We start from the raw sequence: 17011 nt of genomic DNA on the forward strand, positions 1-17011 counted from the left end.
CTGCAGTAGCAGAAATACCAGATCGCCTACACTCTCACTCTGTCTCTAACAGCAGAGGTATTTCACAGAAATTTTTGTAAAGCATCTAATTACCATAACCTCCAAAACCCTAAACACATTGAGGAATGACCTGTTCCTCATCCAAGTGGATTTATGCGAGGAGAGGAGAAGCTATCAAATCGGTGTCACCGTTCTGCCACAAAGCCCGGATCTACAGCTTCTGCACACACAAAGCTCCCGCTCTCAGGGACCCGCACAGCACCAAAGCAGCCAGAGAGGAGAGATGGAGTTGGAGAAGAGCACCTTGGCTCTTGCCTTCAGCAGAAGGGCCCTCCTCTCCTGCTAGACCAGCAGCACCAGTCCACGCTCTGCCCCTGCCACAGACTGATGTGCTTTCCAGCATGGAAGGCTCGAGGTAGCAGAATAGTTTAAGCTCTCCCTTCAGAAGCCAGAAGGAGGCAGGGAGGGGTTTCTCCAGGGAAAGGAGCAGACCTAATTAGTCACCACACAGCAGGGGTTGCGAGAGTAGTGACCCTAAGTCCCCCTCCACCTTCCGCTCCTCAAGCCAATAGCAGCAGCAGCTCTCAGAGCAGCTGCACAGCTGCCTCCTCTCCCCTAAGTGCAACGTCTTCCAGCACCATCAGTGCTCAAAAAAATACAGTACCCTGTAAGGAGAAGGCATAAAATCCTCACAAAATCCAACCAATTATTGGATTATGTCTCAAAGACAGTGTTGGAATGTGTGTGTTACATAACTCAAGGGCTTTAGTCAGTTATAACAATGCTGAATTATGACGAGTAAAGAATGCCACCATAGTCATCATGTCATTTTCTAATGAGATTATTTCTACACAGGTCAGAAACATTCGAGCACTCATGGATAAAATAATCACCAACAAACATCAGTAGACATGAAATTTACTGAATGCTGGGAAACCATCTATTTAGACTATTACATCCACATTAATAACGATATATGTAAGCACAGGTTAGACAGGCTAAGCAGACATCATGACTAGAAAGGAATATTGCCACAAACAGCATTTGTTTGCAGATTTAATTATAAGTTTAGAAAAAAGGTAAGAGTATTATTATATGACATTTGCAAGAGCTGTTGAAGACTGTAAGAAATTGCTAGAATTTGCCTCTCTTAAATAGCCCAGAGCCAGCAGCTTCAGAAACACATAATATCCACATCCTAAATAGCAACTCTTCACATTTCTTAGTCAAAGATCTTATGCCATAGGTCAAAAAATCATCAATACCTATTTAAGCACTTTTATGTTCACACGCAGTCAACTGACTAGTCCCTTTCCACAGCTGTAGACCTGTGCTCAGACTACAGAGACAATCACTGTAAATAACATTACCTTGTTGATTTTTCCCAGAGCCTAAGAACAGCTGTAGGCACATCAAAGGTCTTGCTGCTGCTTTGCCTTTTTCCTAGCAGGGATTTATAGCAGCTACTCATGGAAAGAAAATAAAACCCCGGACAAATATAGAATACTCTTCTGCCTACAAAGTTGTTCCCTACAGATAAGGCCAAGCTGACTATGATGGCAGGGAAATAAATCGGAAACATCAAAGACACCAACTTTTATGCAGTCTCTCAATAGTATTAGAGGGTAGAGAGTAGGAGAACTTACTCCAGTAGCCCTAGGAGTAGCTTTACAAGACATTTCAACCTCAACTGCAACCTCAAACCAGATTCTGACAGAGAGGTAAGGTCTGACTGCAAAGTGGAAAAAGAAGTTTTACACAGGCTTGAAGAACTGTGAGTTCCAATATTAATTTAAGGGATATGCCTGTGAAATGTTTTAGACAAAAAAAGAAACTAGGGCAGTCATCACAAGCCCTCTTAGTCAGCTGGGCAAATTCCTATTATAACACCTCCGTTGTCAGTACTCCTGTATTATATGAAACAAAGTTAGGGTAGGAAATTCCTCAAAATTTTAAAAACCCAAATGGAAACTGAGCACGTTATTTTACAAGTGAAAACTGTTCTGCCTGTACAGTCACAGTTCCTGCTGAAAACCAGGAACTTGATCTTTAATTCTTTCATTATTATTTGCTAACTCAGAGTTTTGCAGAAGGCACTGTTTAGAAGGTATCTCTAAGGTTAAAGTACTCCCAGAGTAAAATCCTGACTCTTCCCTCTTAAGGCTCTAAGTCTAGGGGGAAACAGTAGATAACACTCTGCAATATTTACTGCAAACAATCTACTTTTCTAAAGGTAATCATTCTGATTTTAAAACAGCACAGAAAATTGCCTCCACAACCACGGTATGAAGACTTTGCACTATCCAGCATGCCTCATCATAAATTATCTGGTAAGGATCAATCTTTTAGAAGCCATGAATGGTGTTGCAGGATCAACTCACTGAATCTACCATAACATACTTGATAGATAATTGAGAAGTCAAGCCTCATCAATATCAACCTACTTAAAGTAAGGACATGAGGAGAGGGCAAGAATGATAATGTATAATACCATTATGTGAACCTAGTTAGCTTGCAGCTTAGAAACAGATACATATCAGTCACCAATCTGGATGTCCTTGAATTTCATGAAAACCTGGACTTATAATCACTCTTAATTCCTTAAAAAGCTTCCTTACATAGAAATGGATTATTTGTTGTCAGCATAGTAGTCTTTATTTTTATTTTCACTTCCAGGCTTTCCTCTTTTTTTCCAACTCTAACTTAACACACAGGAGGTAAAATAGTGAGTTTGGATAGCACACAGAAAACATCAGTAAAATATTATTTAAAAAAAAACAAAAACCCTTTTCCTGACTGGGCAGAGGAAGCAAATTGTCAGATCTCTCAAGAGCTCCAAGCCTTAGAGGAGGTTTCTGTCAATTTTCAGCGCTATGAATTTGTTCTGTGTCATTCTCAGTTATTGGTTGTATATCTCCTCCTAACCAATACACGTGCATATACAGCCCACACTACTTTCTCATTAAAGGACTTGCTTTACTGTTATTGTCCACTTACTTCGAAAATTGTCATTCAACACAATCTTGTTTTCTGTTTCCTGTCTATGCCTTCCTCCCTTTGTCTTTTCCCAATTCCCTCCCCCTCCATTCCTTGTGACATCCCTGCCTCACAAAGTAGCATCTCTGCTCATCTGCTTCTTCAACCATCTGCTCACTCCTTCCTTTCCTCCTTGCTGCATAACTTCGCAGTCTTTCTAGTGTAACTCCACAGCCTCCCTGTAGTATCACTAAAACTCTTATTCATTTTCCTCTTCTGTTCAAAACTATTAAGTACAGTGAGCTCTCTACTCTACGCCCTCATTGAGGGGAGGGTGTAAAATAAATATCCATGAGTTTAATAATCCTCTGCCTTGACAACTGTAAAATCCTTTGTAAGATTCATTCTTCATTTTATCCAAAATGCCATGGCAAAAAATGATCTTCTTTCCTTGATGGGACATTCTGGCCATTTCATTCCACTACTTAAATCAACCTCATTAGCCATCTATGTCCCACAAGACTTTCAGATTCCCCACCTTCAGGCCCACTGCCCTGAGAAGCTCCCTCTTCTAGCCTGGCACCTGGTGCCATCCTCTGCTAATTCTGCTTGATTTGCTTCGATCTCATCCCACAAGCATTTCTGTGCCTTCTCCTATTCAGATGCTCTCTGCCTCAAATAGCTCTTGAAACTGATTACTACTCCATTTCCTTCTCGCTCTCCCTCTCTTCTCTACTCTGTCAAAGACTGTCATCTTTTCCACACATAAAACTAAAGAACCCTTCTATTCCTGATAGAGGAAAAATATTACATTTAAAAACAATCAAACATCCATTTCCAAATCTGTGCCTTCCTTCTTTCTAAAATATCTGGCTTCCTATTACTCATTGTATTTCCCTACTTTGCTTCTTCTTTCCATAATCCTTCACCTCCCAGTACCAGCATTATACATTTCTTTACGCCTAATCATTTCCTGTTCGTCCCCTTGGTTTATGCCTTTTCTATCTGTATTTCAGTGAACATGGCAGGTTACTACCAGATCTTGCTCTCCCTGAGAACAACCTACCTCATTCTGGGTGATAAACAAATAACATAGCTATTAAAATTCAGGAAGGCAAAATCTGTGAGACAGCATAGACTTCCCTGTCCCCCCTCTCCCTTACCCTTTCTCATCATCCACTGACATTTGGAAAATTTCAACCAATTCTAATAAACAACAAAAACTTGTCTGAGTTTCCTAGGAAAGCAAGGCTTGTATGATCACAACCTGCCAATCAGTTCCATCGTAATCACTTTTGTACTTGTAAGTCAATATCAAACAAATAATGCAAAGACAGTAAGGACTCATTTATCAGTAGTGAAGCAAAGAGAAACTCAAATTAGCATCTTCATTAACTGTGGGAAGCAGCAGCCAGCTAATCTGACCCGCAGAGTAGTTTAGGCTACCTATCAGTATGTGCCTGCCTTGGGAACAGACAAAGCACCTCTGACACATGAGAGGGAGCTGGAAGATCTGAGGGGAGTGTGGCAGAAGAAATAACTCCATAAAAGGTAGCCTACTTTAGTTTCTCTGCTTGCAGTGAAAGGATCAGAGGTTTAGTCGTGAATTATTTCACCTAATACCAAGCCATAGCCTATTTCATCTTTTGCAGATCTTTTTTCTGGACCAAAACACCATTAAGAACGTAACACTATTGCACTAATATCTATAACACAGATGGAGCATTTTTCTTTTTGCTTCCCCCAGCCAGAGAAGGAAAAATATGCTCTCTACCTTTTCTGAATTATACTGGGATTTGCTGTCACCAGCTGGGTTTTCGATCCAACGTCCTTGCTGTATTCACTGGATAGAGGAGGAAGGTTGCACCTGTGCACAGAAAGACAGTCAAGATTTTAAATGAAATTCAGAATTGACAGGCTTCAAAGTCAGTCTTTTAAGTCTGTAAGTTCACAGGTGGTGGCTTCGGGTTTGTTTTTCATTTTTTGTTGATTTTTTTTTTTTAAAGGCAAGCTGTCAGAAAATGTAAGAGCTTTGTGGTAATCCTACACCAAGCTACAAATGTTCCCTATTGTGCCACAACTATAAACACAATAGAATGTTTTTGTACCAGATTGTGGGGAAAGTAGAAATAAAATCTTTTGCAGAGATGAGCTTACGTAACCACCATGCACAAAGAAATAGACTTGGCATTTCTGACACGCTGAAAGGCTATGGAAGAAGCCATTATCTAAAGCAAAGATTTTCTTTTCCAAACCCTTCTAAAATTCTGGTTTTCACTGTTCCATCTTGTTTACCAGTATCAGGCTCCAGTTATCACTCTGTGGCATTAGAAGTATTACATGTCTTCCCAATAATGGGAAATCTCATTTTTAATATTACACTGAAAGGTATCTTCAGCACAAAAAATTTACCAAGAAAACACAGACAAAAATGTTAAGTGTCTATTTAAATATGTGCTTTTTCGTTCCTTTCACAGCCTTGTTCTGGTGGGCAAAGTGAAAAGGTAATAGAGTAATTGAGCAAATTTACTTTGGAAAGCAGAGAGTGAAGACTCCAAAAAACAGAAGGAGAGAGAGAAACTTCCAAGCAACAAATAGTCCTAAAAGTTCCATATTAAAGACCTAAGAGAAGGAGCCACGTGTAGCAGGTAAAGATGAAAATACATTCAAACAGTATCCAAGCCTATGCACTGCTCCAAAAATTACAGTCAGAATAAATCTACTCAATACATAGAAATCACATCAAAAATTGTCAAAACATTGTTTTAATTTCAAATTTGTCTAATTTTTAAAATCAAAGATACAAACAATATTTTTAACATCTGAAAGGCAAAAATGAAACCAAGATTCTCAGAGAAAAGTAGAACTGGGATTTTTTTTTTTTTTTTTTTCAGAAAAATAGTTTCATTTGGTTTTCAAAAACCAAATTTGCCCTCCGGTTTTCAAGTTCAACCACCAAATCAAGACATCTCCATCTGCATGTGCTGGTTTCATTGGGTTTGTGCAGAATGCTGGAAAAGCAGAGCACAGAGACCAGAGTGCACATGGTAAGGGAAGGCAAGAAGCATGCTCGGGCACCAGCTCCTGTATCTTCTTGCTCCCAGCAAAAGTACGTGCTGAGGAAATGCTGACCCTAAAGAAGAGGGTCAAACAGCCTCTGGTTGCTTTAAGCTCTAGAGACAGCCACCCCCATGGACAATGAGACCCCAGCACTGGAAGAGGGCAGGCAGCAGTGCAAACAGACATCGTTTCACGTGCATGACTTCTTCTTTCAGTACCAGGGAGACAGGTATGCTCCTCTGCTGCACATCTTATGCCTGTGAAGAGCTACATCATTTTTCTCAGTCTTCTCCGTTAAACTCCCTGCAGCAGTCCACTTCTGCATTTATCCTCCAGACAAATCATGTCAGTTGAGAAACCCTGAGTACACCAACAATTACTTGCTTATCCAAGTCTTAATATTTATTTTATCTTAGTAATTCAGAGGCCCACATCCTACACTAGTGAGAGGTGGCAGCTAGGGAAGTGAGCTATAGTTCAGTTTTTATAGCACTTTCCAGGGGCTACTGCAGAAACTGCTGCAGTAGTTCTGCCATACACTTTCACCATGCTTAGAAAATCAGTCTCATCACAAGGAAAGCCCTTTCTTCCACAGCAGTCGCTGTCCGAGTTACCATTTTCATTGACCTCTGCAGTGTTTTGAAAAGGGATCCAGGTACTTGCAACAGCAGAGTGGAGAAAACAACACTGCACAAATTACCTGCTGAAGCCCCACGTGTTATGGTTTTGTGCAATGTCAGTGCCCAGAGAGGGCAGTAGTGTGCACACTATATACTACCTGAAATTTTTGTCAACATAGAATATTCCACATTCCCTAAGAAAAAAACACAGCAGTGCTAGACCTGCATGTATTTGCATACAAATATCAGCTTCCAAAACCATATTCTTAAATTCACATCATCAAAAAAATTACAAGGAGAAGGACAGCAAAGTCCCACCTATATGGAACATACACAGATTCAACCACATTCAGCAATAAAAATAGATTTTCCAGGAATGTTTTCTTTTCATGACTACATCTGTTAAGATGAGCAACAATATATTGAGATCCCAGATAGAAAACAGATTCTAGTTTGGTCTACCATAATTTAATAAAAGCTAGACAACCTAAAAAGATGCTAGAAGAGAGGAATCAAAATAAAAGGTTTCAGAAAATGCAATCATTGAGCAGAAAAGAAAAAAAAAAAAAGACTAGAAGCATAAGGGAAGTTTAATTCCCAGACATAAGGAATTATAAAACCTTAAAACCCAAGAAAGGTTTACATAAAATACAAATAAAAAATTAAAAAAAAAAATAATGCGGTAATAGATTGCTTCCTGCACCTGCATTGGATAGGATACAAATTAATCAGATTAACACTATTTGGAGAGGTTATAGCCTCTTGGTGGCAGTCAAATGGTAGGTCAAAAAAATATTTATGAAGCCATACATATATATGTGATTTGACCCAGAGCAGAAAGAAGGTATAAATGGTCTCTGGCAGATTACAGTTTAATATTCTCTGACTTGAATAAACACAAACTCATAGGGCAAGCTTTTACAAAGCCATTTTTGCTTGAAGTCTATTTAAAAGCTATGAAGGACCAAGATGTCTCCATTTTCTTTATCATCTCGACATCTCAATAATAAAATTTCTTTCACAAGCCAATCCCAGATGTATTATTTAAACAAATCTAACTCCTTTCATCATTAAGTCTCATTCCCAGCTTGTTCTGTTGAAATATTAAGAAATGGTCTGAGCACCCACTGAAAACTCAGTGAGAAATTGGTTGACAGAAACCTCTTGGCCTTTCAGGTTATTTTCTTGAACAGGTCATCAGACTGCTGAGTGATGTGCAGGTGAGGAACACAGCAAGAAACAAGATTCACCTTAAGAAAGATCTTCTTAATTATCTTAGTCTTTGTCCTGATACTGAGGAGTTTGTATGCAAATGTGCAGGAAGAACCAGGACAGTGTTTCAGGACAGAATTTTTGACAGGAGCCTATCTGGAAGAGTGAAACATATCAGTCTTCTACGTAGAAGACCAGTGTGACTTAGACTCAGCCTTTATGTGGGGAAAAGAGCAATTCATGTGTGCCTTTTTCACATCTGAGATTTTCCAACTCAATAGGTAGAAACAGCTGCAAGGGTAGAACGAGAGAGATCCTTCATCTTCACTGAGCAGAAATACCTCTTCTGGGTTTGGCTGAGACAGAAATCCGTGTCCAGCAGGTACAGAGATTACAGTCAACTTGGCTGATGCATATGCATTTGTTAGACACTGTGTTGCTATCTAGCTATTCTAGAACGCTATATATGCACATATATGAAACACTAGGGACCAACATGAATTTAATATGTAATTGCAAACATTCTTTTTCTTTCCTTTGTGGCACTTCGGCCAATGTCCTGACAATAACTGCATAAGGCAGCTGAAAGTCATGTTTCTCTGGATTTGGCTACAAATGCCTAACTGCCACCATATTTGACCTCCCCAGCTCCACTTGGGCTGCTATGGCTAGATGGCATGGCACAGCATGATTAAAAGATAACAGGTTGGCCTTCCCAAACCAGGATAACAACCAGTCAACTTTAAATAGCGACAAGTTACTTCTAGTTTTGGAATGAATTCACCAGCAAGCAGCTTGGAGAACTCCCTGCAATTCCCTGCTAATTTATTGAGCGAAGTTGTACAAAACCACACAGCAGAGCCATGGAAAGTAGTTGCCAGAAAGGGAGAACTGTGAGCTGTAGAAATATTTCTTCAAAATCTAATGCCAATAATGTGTGCCTCTTCTGTCAAAACACAGACAAAAACATTGCTTAGGCTTTAGTACCCAATAGCTCTCTCTTAAAACAAACATCAGCGAGAAGGGAAAGAGCAAATATTTTTTTTTTTTCTTAGAAATAAAGATTAAAAACTTGAAAACCAGCCAGGTAACAGAAGAACAGCCTACTATAATTGTACTATCTAGACATGTAGACCGTATGTCATGAAACTTTTTCATTCCAGATGCAGCGTGCCTTAAGGGCTGAAAACTGCTGTTATTTTAATCTCCATGTTGGTACAATTGTGTTTGTAGAAGGTGCTCAGCAATGAGATGAGTTTAAACTCATTAATTAACCTTAGCGATTACAATATATCAAAGAATATGGCTGTAGTCATATGACAGAGGTTATGGAGATCTATTCAAGTGAAAACAAACCCCATGTGAATGGAAGAAAAGAACAAGGGCAAAACCTGGCTTGACATTTCACACTGCAGAAAATCTTTAACGATATCACACAAATTTCTCTACAAAAATGAAAGATGTTATGCAAGTCACTATTGTGCTCTTTCTCTCTCAGCTCTCAGATTACAGAAATTATATTCAGAAAAGATCAACTAAATCCTGTCTTCCACCTGCTATAAAAATATTTTCTCCCAGTGGTGTATTGGATTGTAACCCAAAAGAACTGAAACATTTTCCATAAATAGGACTGCAGATCACAAATACAATAGAGCCTGTAGGCAGGTACTGGGATTTTTGCATGATTTTCCCTATTGCTTATTTCCAATTCAAAATAAGTTCCATACAGATAATGGCTGCTTTAGCCTCCCTGGAGAGAAAAGGATTTTTCTGATCAAGCCACAACAACTGCTGTTTTTTTTAAAAAAAGTTTCTGTTGTTTTTGTAACTGATTGCTCCAACAGTATTTCAATTTCCCATTGCATCTAGATAATATTACCATGGTATATACCCTGCAGTGTCTTATATTTAGTCTGTGGAACACCTAAGGAGTTTTGCAGTAATGGCAATCAGCATATGGTCTCTCTCCCCCTGTGCCTTACAACTTCTGTTCTGTCAATGCCCTAAGTATATGTTTCCTTTCCCTTTTAGTTCATTGTATTTCTTTGCTTTAACACTGAAAGCATTTTTGGTCTTTGAGATGCAAACCAGAAATTACAAGAATACTGTTTGGTTTGCACCAAATTTGTATGGCTTTATACAAACCTTCAGCATCTAATAAGGAGCCTTGCTAAAGTGTGTGCTCATTATGCATCCATCTTAGAACCCAAAGAAATTCCATTTCTCATCTCTTTGGGAGCATTCCTCCAGTTTCTCTCCTACAATGCTTTTCTTGTTCATATTTAGCAAGGAGGAACTCATTTCTGTCTTTCTTCCTTAAGGAATGCAGACCTAGAAAGTGCCAAATTCAATTGCAAAAGCAGAAGCTGGTTCAACAACCCTCCTGACAAGTTCTTATAACTTCAGGAAGGCTGGAGTGAAAGAAAGTGTGAGGAACCCCCCCCCCCCAAAAAAAATGCATCAAGAAAAGAGATGTGGTCTTTTCTCAGTCAGCCAGAAATGAGTCTTGAAGGAAGAAAACCACAGGAATATTTTAGCTTGTTCCAATTTCTTCAGTCTTGCCCCATAGGTCAGCACCTATTCATCTTGAGTTCAATGGGTTGCATATAACAGCATTTAGAGTCGCAAAGGACATAGCACATTGTAGGATGAGATTCTGCCAAGGACTATATAATTAAAAAGAAAAACAGCTCTTTGGTCCCTTTCTGTGATGCTGCACAATCTGGCACAACCTTAACACAACCATCTGCAGATTACCCCACGCTACACACCCATTTGCAGAAGCCAGTCAAACTCTCTTTAGTGCCTCTCCTCACACTTTTAAACAGTTCACTTGTGTAAAGCATCCTGCAAGGGGGTGAGTAGGGGGAAACATGGCAAATTATAATCGATTAATCACAACTGAATAACTTTGAAAAGTCTGAGACTTAGCAGGGCGAAAGGGGGACAATGTGTCATTGAGGTTTCTGTCTTACCGCATGACAAAATCTGCTTGATCTATCTGTTTGCCGCAGCCGCTCTTTTTCAGGATCCCACCATTTCCCACCACGGAGCATTTCTTCAGTGGCAGCTGGAAGGGAGTAGCCTAGCAACACAAAACAAGGAGTGGTTTTACAGAGGAGAACACATGCATCTTTGTAGCAGACTCTCCTGTAGAATCCGGGGAGCTGGCAGGGCTCAAAGTGATGAAAGAAAAGGGAGAATTAGAAGCTAGGGAGAAAAAAAAGAAAAAAAAAAGTACAAAAATCAGCTGGTAAGTAGGCATAGGACAGTTCTTATCCCCACTCCCCAAATGAGGATGTAACAAACATGATACAGAAGATAGTATCCCTGCAAAACCAAAACTGCCTGTAGTCCTAATGCAGACACTGACGAAGCCAGGCAGATGCAGTCAGGTCAGAATGAGCCTTCTGGCCAAGCTGCAAGGACACAGAGGAAATAGGACAACATGAAAAAAAAAATCCATACAAAAGACAGCTCTGGGGAGAAAGGAATGAAGGAACAGGGCATGAGGTGATGACAGAAGTGCACTGGGAATCAGGTGTCACCCTGGCTTCCTCCGTGGTTGTGTTGCTGGGATAGGTCACTCCAAAGCCTTAGGCAAAGATATTTAGAGCTTGACAGCAGCTCCTTAAACACTCAGCTGCCCAGGCACAGCATAAATTAAAATTAGAAAGCGAACATTTTAACTAAGGAGCTCTTGTAGCAGCTTAGCAGGACATTAAAGCGCAAGGTCAAATTGCCATGCTATCTTATGCATCAAAACCAGTAATAAATTAGATCTGTATAGCCTTCTTCATTCCAGAGGACCTCAAAACTACAGATTGGGTATCTTCCTGTCAGCCCCAAGCTATTCACTTTTAGTGAGGTTGGAACAGTCATTAACCAGCACACAGTGAGTTAGTACAGCCCAGCATATATTAAAAAAAATGGTGGTGAAAAGATGTGAATTTAAAGCAGTGTGATTTAGCTACAGAATAGAATTTCTCTACACTACAAGAGTTAATATTCACCTCATGCAAAAGAATAGTGCTGGGATTTTTTATTTATCAAACCTGCCAAAACCGGACTTTGCAGCAGAGACAGAAGTTGCTGCATGGGCCTCCAAGAATGCAAATGCCATGGCGACAGAATGCTGCATCATAGAACAAGTCTCCTCTCCAGGACAACAAGATAGAATGGTGGCAGCAGTTGTCCTCTCTTACATGTACAGAGCAACATCTCACATTGCATCATGTATTCACCAGGCAATGTGACAGTGTACATGGTCCAGAAAAGAAACCAGCATTATAGTAAAAACTCTGTAATTTTTAGGACTTGCTTCTACAGTCTTACTTCTTTTCTTCCTTAAATTTATTTGTTTTATCTTCTATACCCAGCAACCAAGATTTCATTCAGCTAATATAAAGCCACAACCTGCTTTCTAATGAAAAAAAAAGAAGCAACATTAAAGCATTTTGTTTATGCTAACTCTAGATTATGTTATGCTAAAGCCGAAAAGTAAATTTTAGTTTCTTGACGTCCAGCCACCATTAGAAACCCAGTGACAGCATGGCAGAACAATACTAAGTACACATCTGCATTCCTGTTCTCCATCTGCCTTCGTAAGAACATTTTTTAATTTACACAGTTCTTGAACTAGGAGTATATCTTGAAATTGAAAGGACATCACATGTCTGAAGTGACCCTGATCAAATGTGAGCTCACACACTCAGTAAATGAGGGAGAAAAATCAGAGAAAATGTAGAAAAGATGTTTAGTAAATAACAGTGTCTTTCCTATTCAAGATATACCAAAGCTCATTCCAGGATACCTAGTTACACAAAGGAAAAGGCTGTGACAAATCACAGACAAGGCATCAGCCATTAACTCTTGCTTTTAACAGTTGTGGATGCACTGCCACATAAATTCTTTGGCTTTAGTACATGTTGAGTATCTTTAGATCCCCAAAATAAACATTTAGGAGTTGTTAAATGCTTCAGAAGTCTTTGATTTGCCAAGAGCCTTTGATATTGCCTGAGATGACCTGCTGCCCTTCAAGAGAGTCTTATAATCTAGTTATGCTTGAAGACAATAATATCAGTTGTCATTTTCACACTACTTTTGTTTCCAAAAGCAAGTGAAGCTTTGAAACTCTTGTCCTTCAGAGAGTCCAAGAAACAAAAGAACAAGATCAAGGCTGACAGGGTGATTTAAGGAAGACAAAGGAAATTAAAAGGGGCAGGTAAAATCAAACATGACGGTTGTCCCTCCACCTAACCCACCTAACCTGCAAAGAAATCCACTCACTTCACGAACATTGGAGGAAAACCAAGCTGAACACAGCTCTCTGTGAAGAGCCGTCATGTCCTTACGAGCCCACAGAAGCTTTTGCATCCAAGCAAAGTAGTGAAAATCCAGGACATGGCACAGACATCGGACAGAGTCTAAGTGCCACTATTTAACTTAGTGTTGAATGGATGCATTTTCCAGAAGACCATACTTACAAACTTTCTATAGACGTGATGCAAAAAACCTAGTTCCAATACTATAATGGAGCGGGGCGGGAGAAGGTTGTAAAAGCTTAAGGATTAAGTGTCCCTGCTGCTTGGTGGGATTTCAGCTGCTTTGAGCTTAATGAAGAGCTATGGCTTAGCCAAAAGATATCAGCCAAAAGTGTTATCTTTTTAAGGTGCTCATGCTATTTGGAGATAATACTGTATAGGAAATATAAGTTTGCTTCTAGGTTTCTATTACTGGCAAAACACGTTTCACAGAACTTATAAAAACCATCTCATGCTTTCCTTCTTTACCTCCCACAATGTCACTCTTTGCTAGGCAAATTGTAAGTTCATAGTTAACAGCATTTAAGTTCCCACAGTGTGGAGACCCAGCTGTCATTTATGCCAAATGCTCACAAAAAGCTCAGTTGTTTTTCTCCTTAGAATTGTAAGCTAGTCTAAAACCGCTGGGTTTGGAATGTAAAGTTGTAACAAAAGAATTTCCATTAATATTTGCTTCCTGAAATTCTGTTCTTTTCATTGTCAACACATTTGTTATTTTCTTCATTCATAAAATTTTAATGAACAGCCAGAGTCCTGTGGGTGGACTAGAAAAAATAGCACAGCATCAGTTCATCTACTGTAATAGAGAAAATGTATAAATAAATGACCAACTCACTTCCATTTTTGAGCAATCATTATTATGGGATTTGCAGATACTGTTAACTGAAAACACATTGCATAAGAAGTAAGCAAGATGAATTCCCTTTAAAATAAGTTTAAAATAATTTCTGAAACCATTTTGTATGGTGGTTTTTAAAAGGCATCTCCAAACAAAACAAAAGACAGTAAGATCCCATTGTCTCATTTTCCCTGATTTAATACAATGAAACCCCACTAATAATCAAAGAAGATGTTCTAGTTCATATTAATGTAAATTTAAGAAGAACCTGCACATCCCCCTGTGAATTCAATGGCAAATAAGCACACAAAGTAATAGACTAAAGATTCCAAATTGAATAGGGGGACTAATTTAACAAAGCATCTATCCAGCAATTCACTGATTAGTTTCATCATTCATCTAAGTAGAAATAAATCATTGTCATCAGCTAAAAGAGCATTACACAGCACTAACAAAATATAATTTATTTTAGATAATGCTGCTCTAATTCACTTTGATTTCATTGTTAGGTTGTTAATGCAGTAATTCTTGCCCACTCCCTGCCAAAAACTTTAATCAGCAATGAAGTTCTTACTTGGAAAACAGGAAAAATTACAGTATTCAGCCTCTGATTTAATGCTGAAGATGTCAAAAACATTGAAAACAGAGAATATAGATTAGAATAAGATGGGATTTTAAATAAGTGTTTTGAATTTGCAAGAGATGCTGTGATTTTACTATCCCTTTTGAGAAAGCAGCATCCTGACAAGAAAAGTGCTTTTCTACTGGTTTTCCTGAGGAGAAGACAGCAAAACCCCAAGAGTTAATGAGAAGCCAAATAAGCTCTTCATAAAAGATTTTCTTGCAACTTTGCATAAGGAAGTAGCTAATTCTCTGGGTGTCAGCCACAGGTAACCTGGTGCTGCTTTTTACACTGTCAGACATGGCCAAGGCAGGGTGGGAAATGCTTCTTCTTCGTTGTTTACAAATCATCTTCGGTCTGATGGGCCTTTTGTTCCTCCTACAGAGCTGTCAAGACATGACAACTTGATGGCAACCAGCTCCAAAAAAAACATCAGTGTCAGGGATGACGCATTCACTATAGGGGAATGTGGAGGGCGGTTGTAGTTCCCTGCATTTCACTTGCTCCTTTCCAACAAACTGCTCCAGCAGATAAGAGAGAAATCTTAAAATGAACCTCCAGCTACCTTCTTTATTTTTTTGTATAGTTTCCTTGCTCCACAGAGGCACTGCCATCTAACAAATCCTGAAATCTAAATCTCACTGCTTACACAAAAGAGGAGTGGTCCAGATGGACCAAGCTTCTCAGTAGTACCATACAGGCATGTCTCAGTCATGACAGCAGTGTCTTTATAAAGGATTCAAGTGGAATTAAACATTCAAGCTCATGTAAACTTTGTGCTCTACATAGACAGGTATTTCAGGCAGTATTATTTTTCATGAGATTGATATCTCATGAAATATTTATACAGGGACACAAGACTGCAGAAGAATATTTAGGGGACTGAACGCATTGCTCTGTGGCTGTAGGAAACCCTCATATCAAAGAGGATACCTGGGTTATTAACCGCAGAACAACCACGCACAAGAGAGAGAGTGTTTTGCAACATAACTGCGTATTCACAAAAAAACACAGAGTACCAGTAACTAGCTGGCAGTCACTTGTAGTTCAAGCTGTACTTTAAGTAGGAGCTTCAAAACAGTGTACTCTCTAATAGCTTTCCACCCAGCATGAAGTCACTGCAAGTGACTTGCCGTGAATTAAAATAACATTTCAAATTGATGCTGTGGCATTTAGTTCAATGGAATTGGCCTTCATACAGCCAGGAGAGCAGAGTGTAGGGATTATGAAACAAATTCACATTTGGAGAGTGTACTGTTTTAGTCCAGAAAACAGACTATTCATGGTATATTATAAACAGTATTTTAAACAATGAATGCTCTAGGAATGTATAAGGAATACTTCTATTTTACATTACTTATAAGACAAAGAGACATTAATGGGTGGAAATTCCAAAGTTCTGGAAGATATCTGGATGCAAACTTTAAGGCCTGCAATGTACTAAGAGCTCAAATTTTGGATTAAAAATGATAAAAATGCAATATTGTTTCATGATTAATTAGAAAAGGGGACTCAGCCAACTGGGGTGGGGAGTGTGTCTCTTGTTACAGCTTCTGTTACAGCTTCTAACTGTAAGGTGTTACAGCTTCTAACATTTCCTGAATTGGGAGGCCTTAAGAAAGATTGAGTTTGCTTTCAAATAGCTGCATTTAGATGTTCCATGGAGCAACTCATTCCCATGTGAACTATACAAAATGGAAAAATAATGTATAAATTCCTTGAAAAACAGCTTGACCAGAATTCATAAATATTTCTCTGTGTTGGCTTACCTTAACACCTTCTCATACACTTAGAATCATAGAATCATAGAATCACCAGGTTGGAAAGGACCCACTGGATCATCGAGTCCAACCATTCCCAACACTCCCTTAACCCATGTCCCTAAGCACTTCATCAACCCATTCTTTAAACACCTCCAGGGAAGGTGACTCGACCACCTCTCTTTTTCTGATATCCAGCCTGAACCTCCCCTGGCGGAGCTTGAGGCCATTCCCCCTTGTCCTGTCCTCAGTCACTTGGGAGAAGAGGCCAGCTCCCTCCTCTCCACAACCTCCTTTCAGGTAGTTGTAGAGAGCAATAAGGTCTTCCCTCAGCCTCCTCTTCTCCAGGCTAAACAACCCCAGCTCTCTCAGCCGTTCCTCATAAGACTTGTTCTCCAGTCCCCTCACCAGCTTCGTTGCTCTTCTCTGGACACGCTCCAGAGCCTCAACATCCTTCTTGTGGTGAGGGGCCCAGAACTGAACACAGTACTCAAGGTGCGGTCTCACCAGTGCCGAGTACAGAGGAAGAATAACCTCCCTGGACCTGCTGGTCACACCGTTTCTGATACAAGCCAAGATGCCATTGGCCTTCTTGGCCA

General features: G+C 39.5%; 1 protein-coding gene across 6 annotated transcripts in view; it reads right to left on the minus strand.

Moving 5' to 3' along the window:
* ST8SIA1 (ST8 alpha-N-acetyl-neuraminide alpha-2,8-sialyltransferase 1) overlaps nt 1-17011 on the minus strand; it is a 192302-nt gene that overhangs the window by 113517 nt on the left and 61774 nt on the right. For all 6 annotated transcript variants that reach the window (XR_008450442.1, XR_008450440.1, XR_008450438.1 and 3 more), the window contains exons 3-4: nt 10844-10953; nt 4751-4843 (exon numbers count right to left, since the gene is read on the minus strand). Coding sequence is in view for 2 of the 6 variants with exons in the window: in XM_054070208.1 (XP_053926183.1) it covers nt 4751-4843; nt 10844-10953 (203 nt within the window). In the remaining 4 variants the exon portion in view is untranslated. The remainder of the gene's footprint in view (nt 1-4750; nt 4844-10843; nt 10954-17011) is intronic.

This window comes from Cuculus canorus, chromosome 1 (genome assembly GCF_017976375.1).
Source record: "Cuculus canorus isolate bCucCan1 chromosome 1, bCucCan1.pri, whole genome shotgun sequence".
Taxonomy (NCBI): Eukaryota; Metazoa; Chordata; class Aves; order Cuculiformes; family Cuculidae; genus Cuculus; species Cuculus canorus.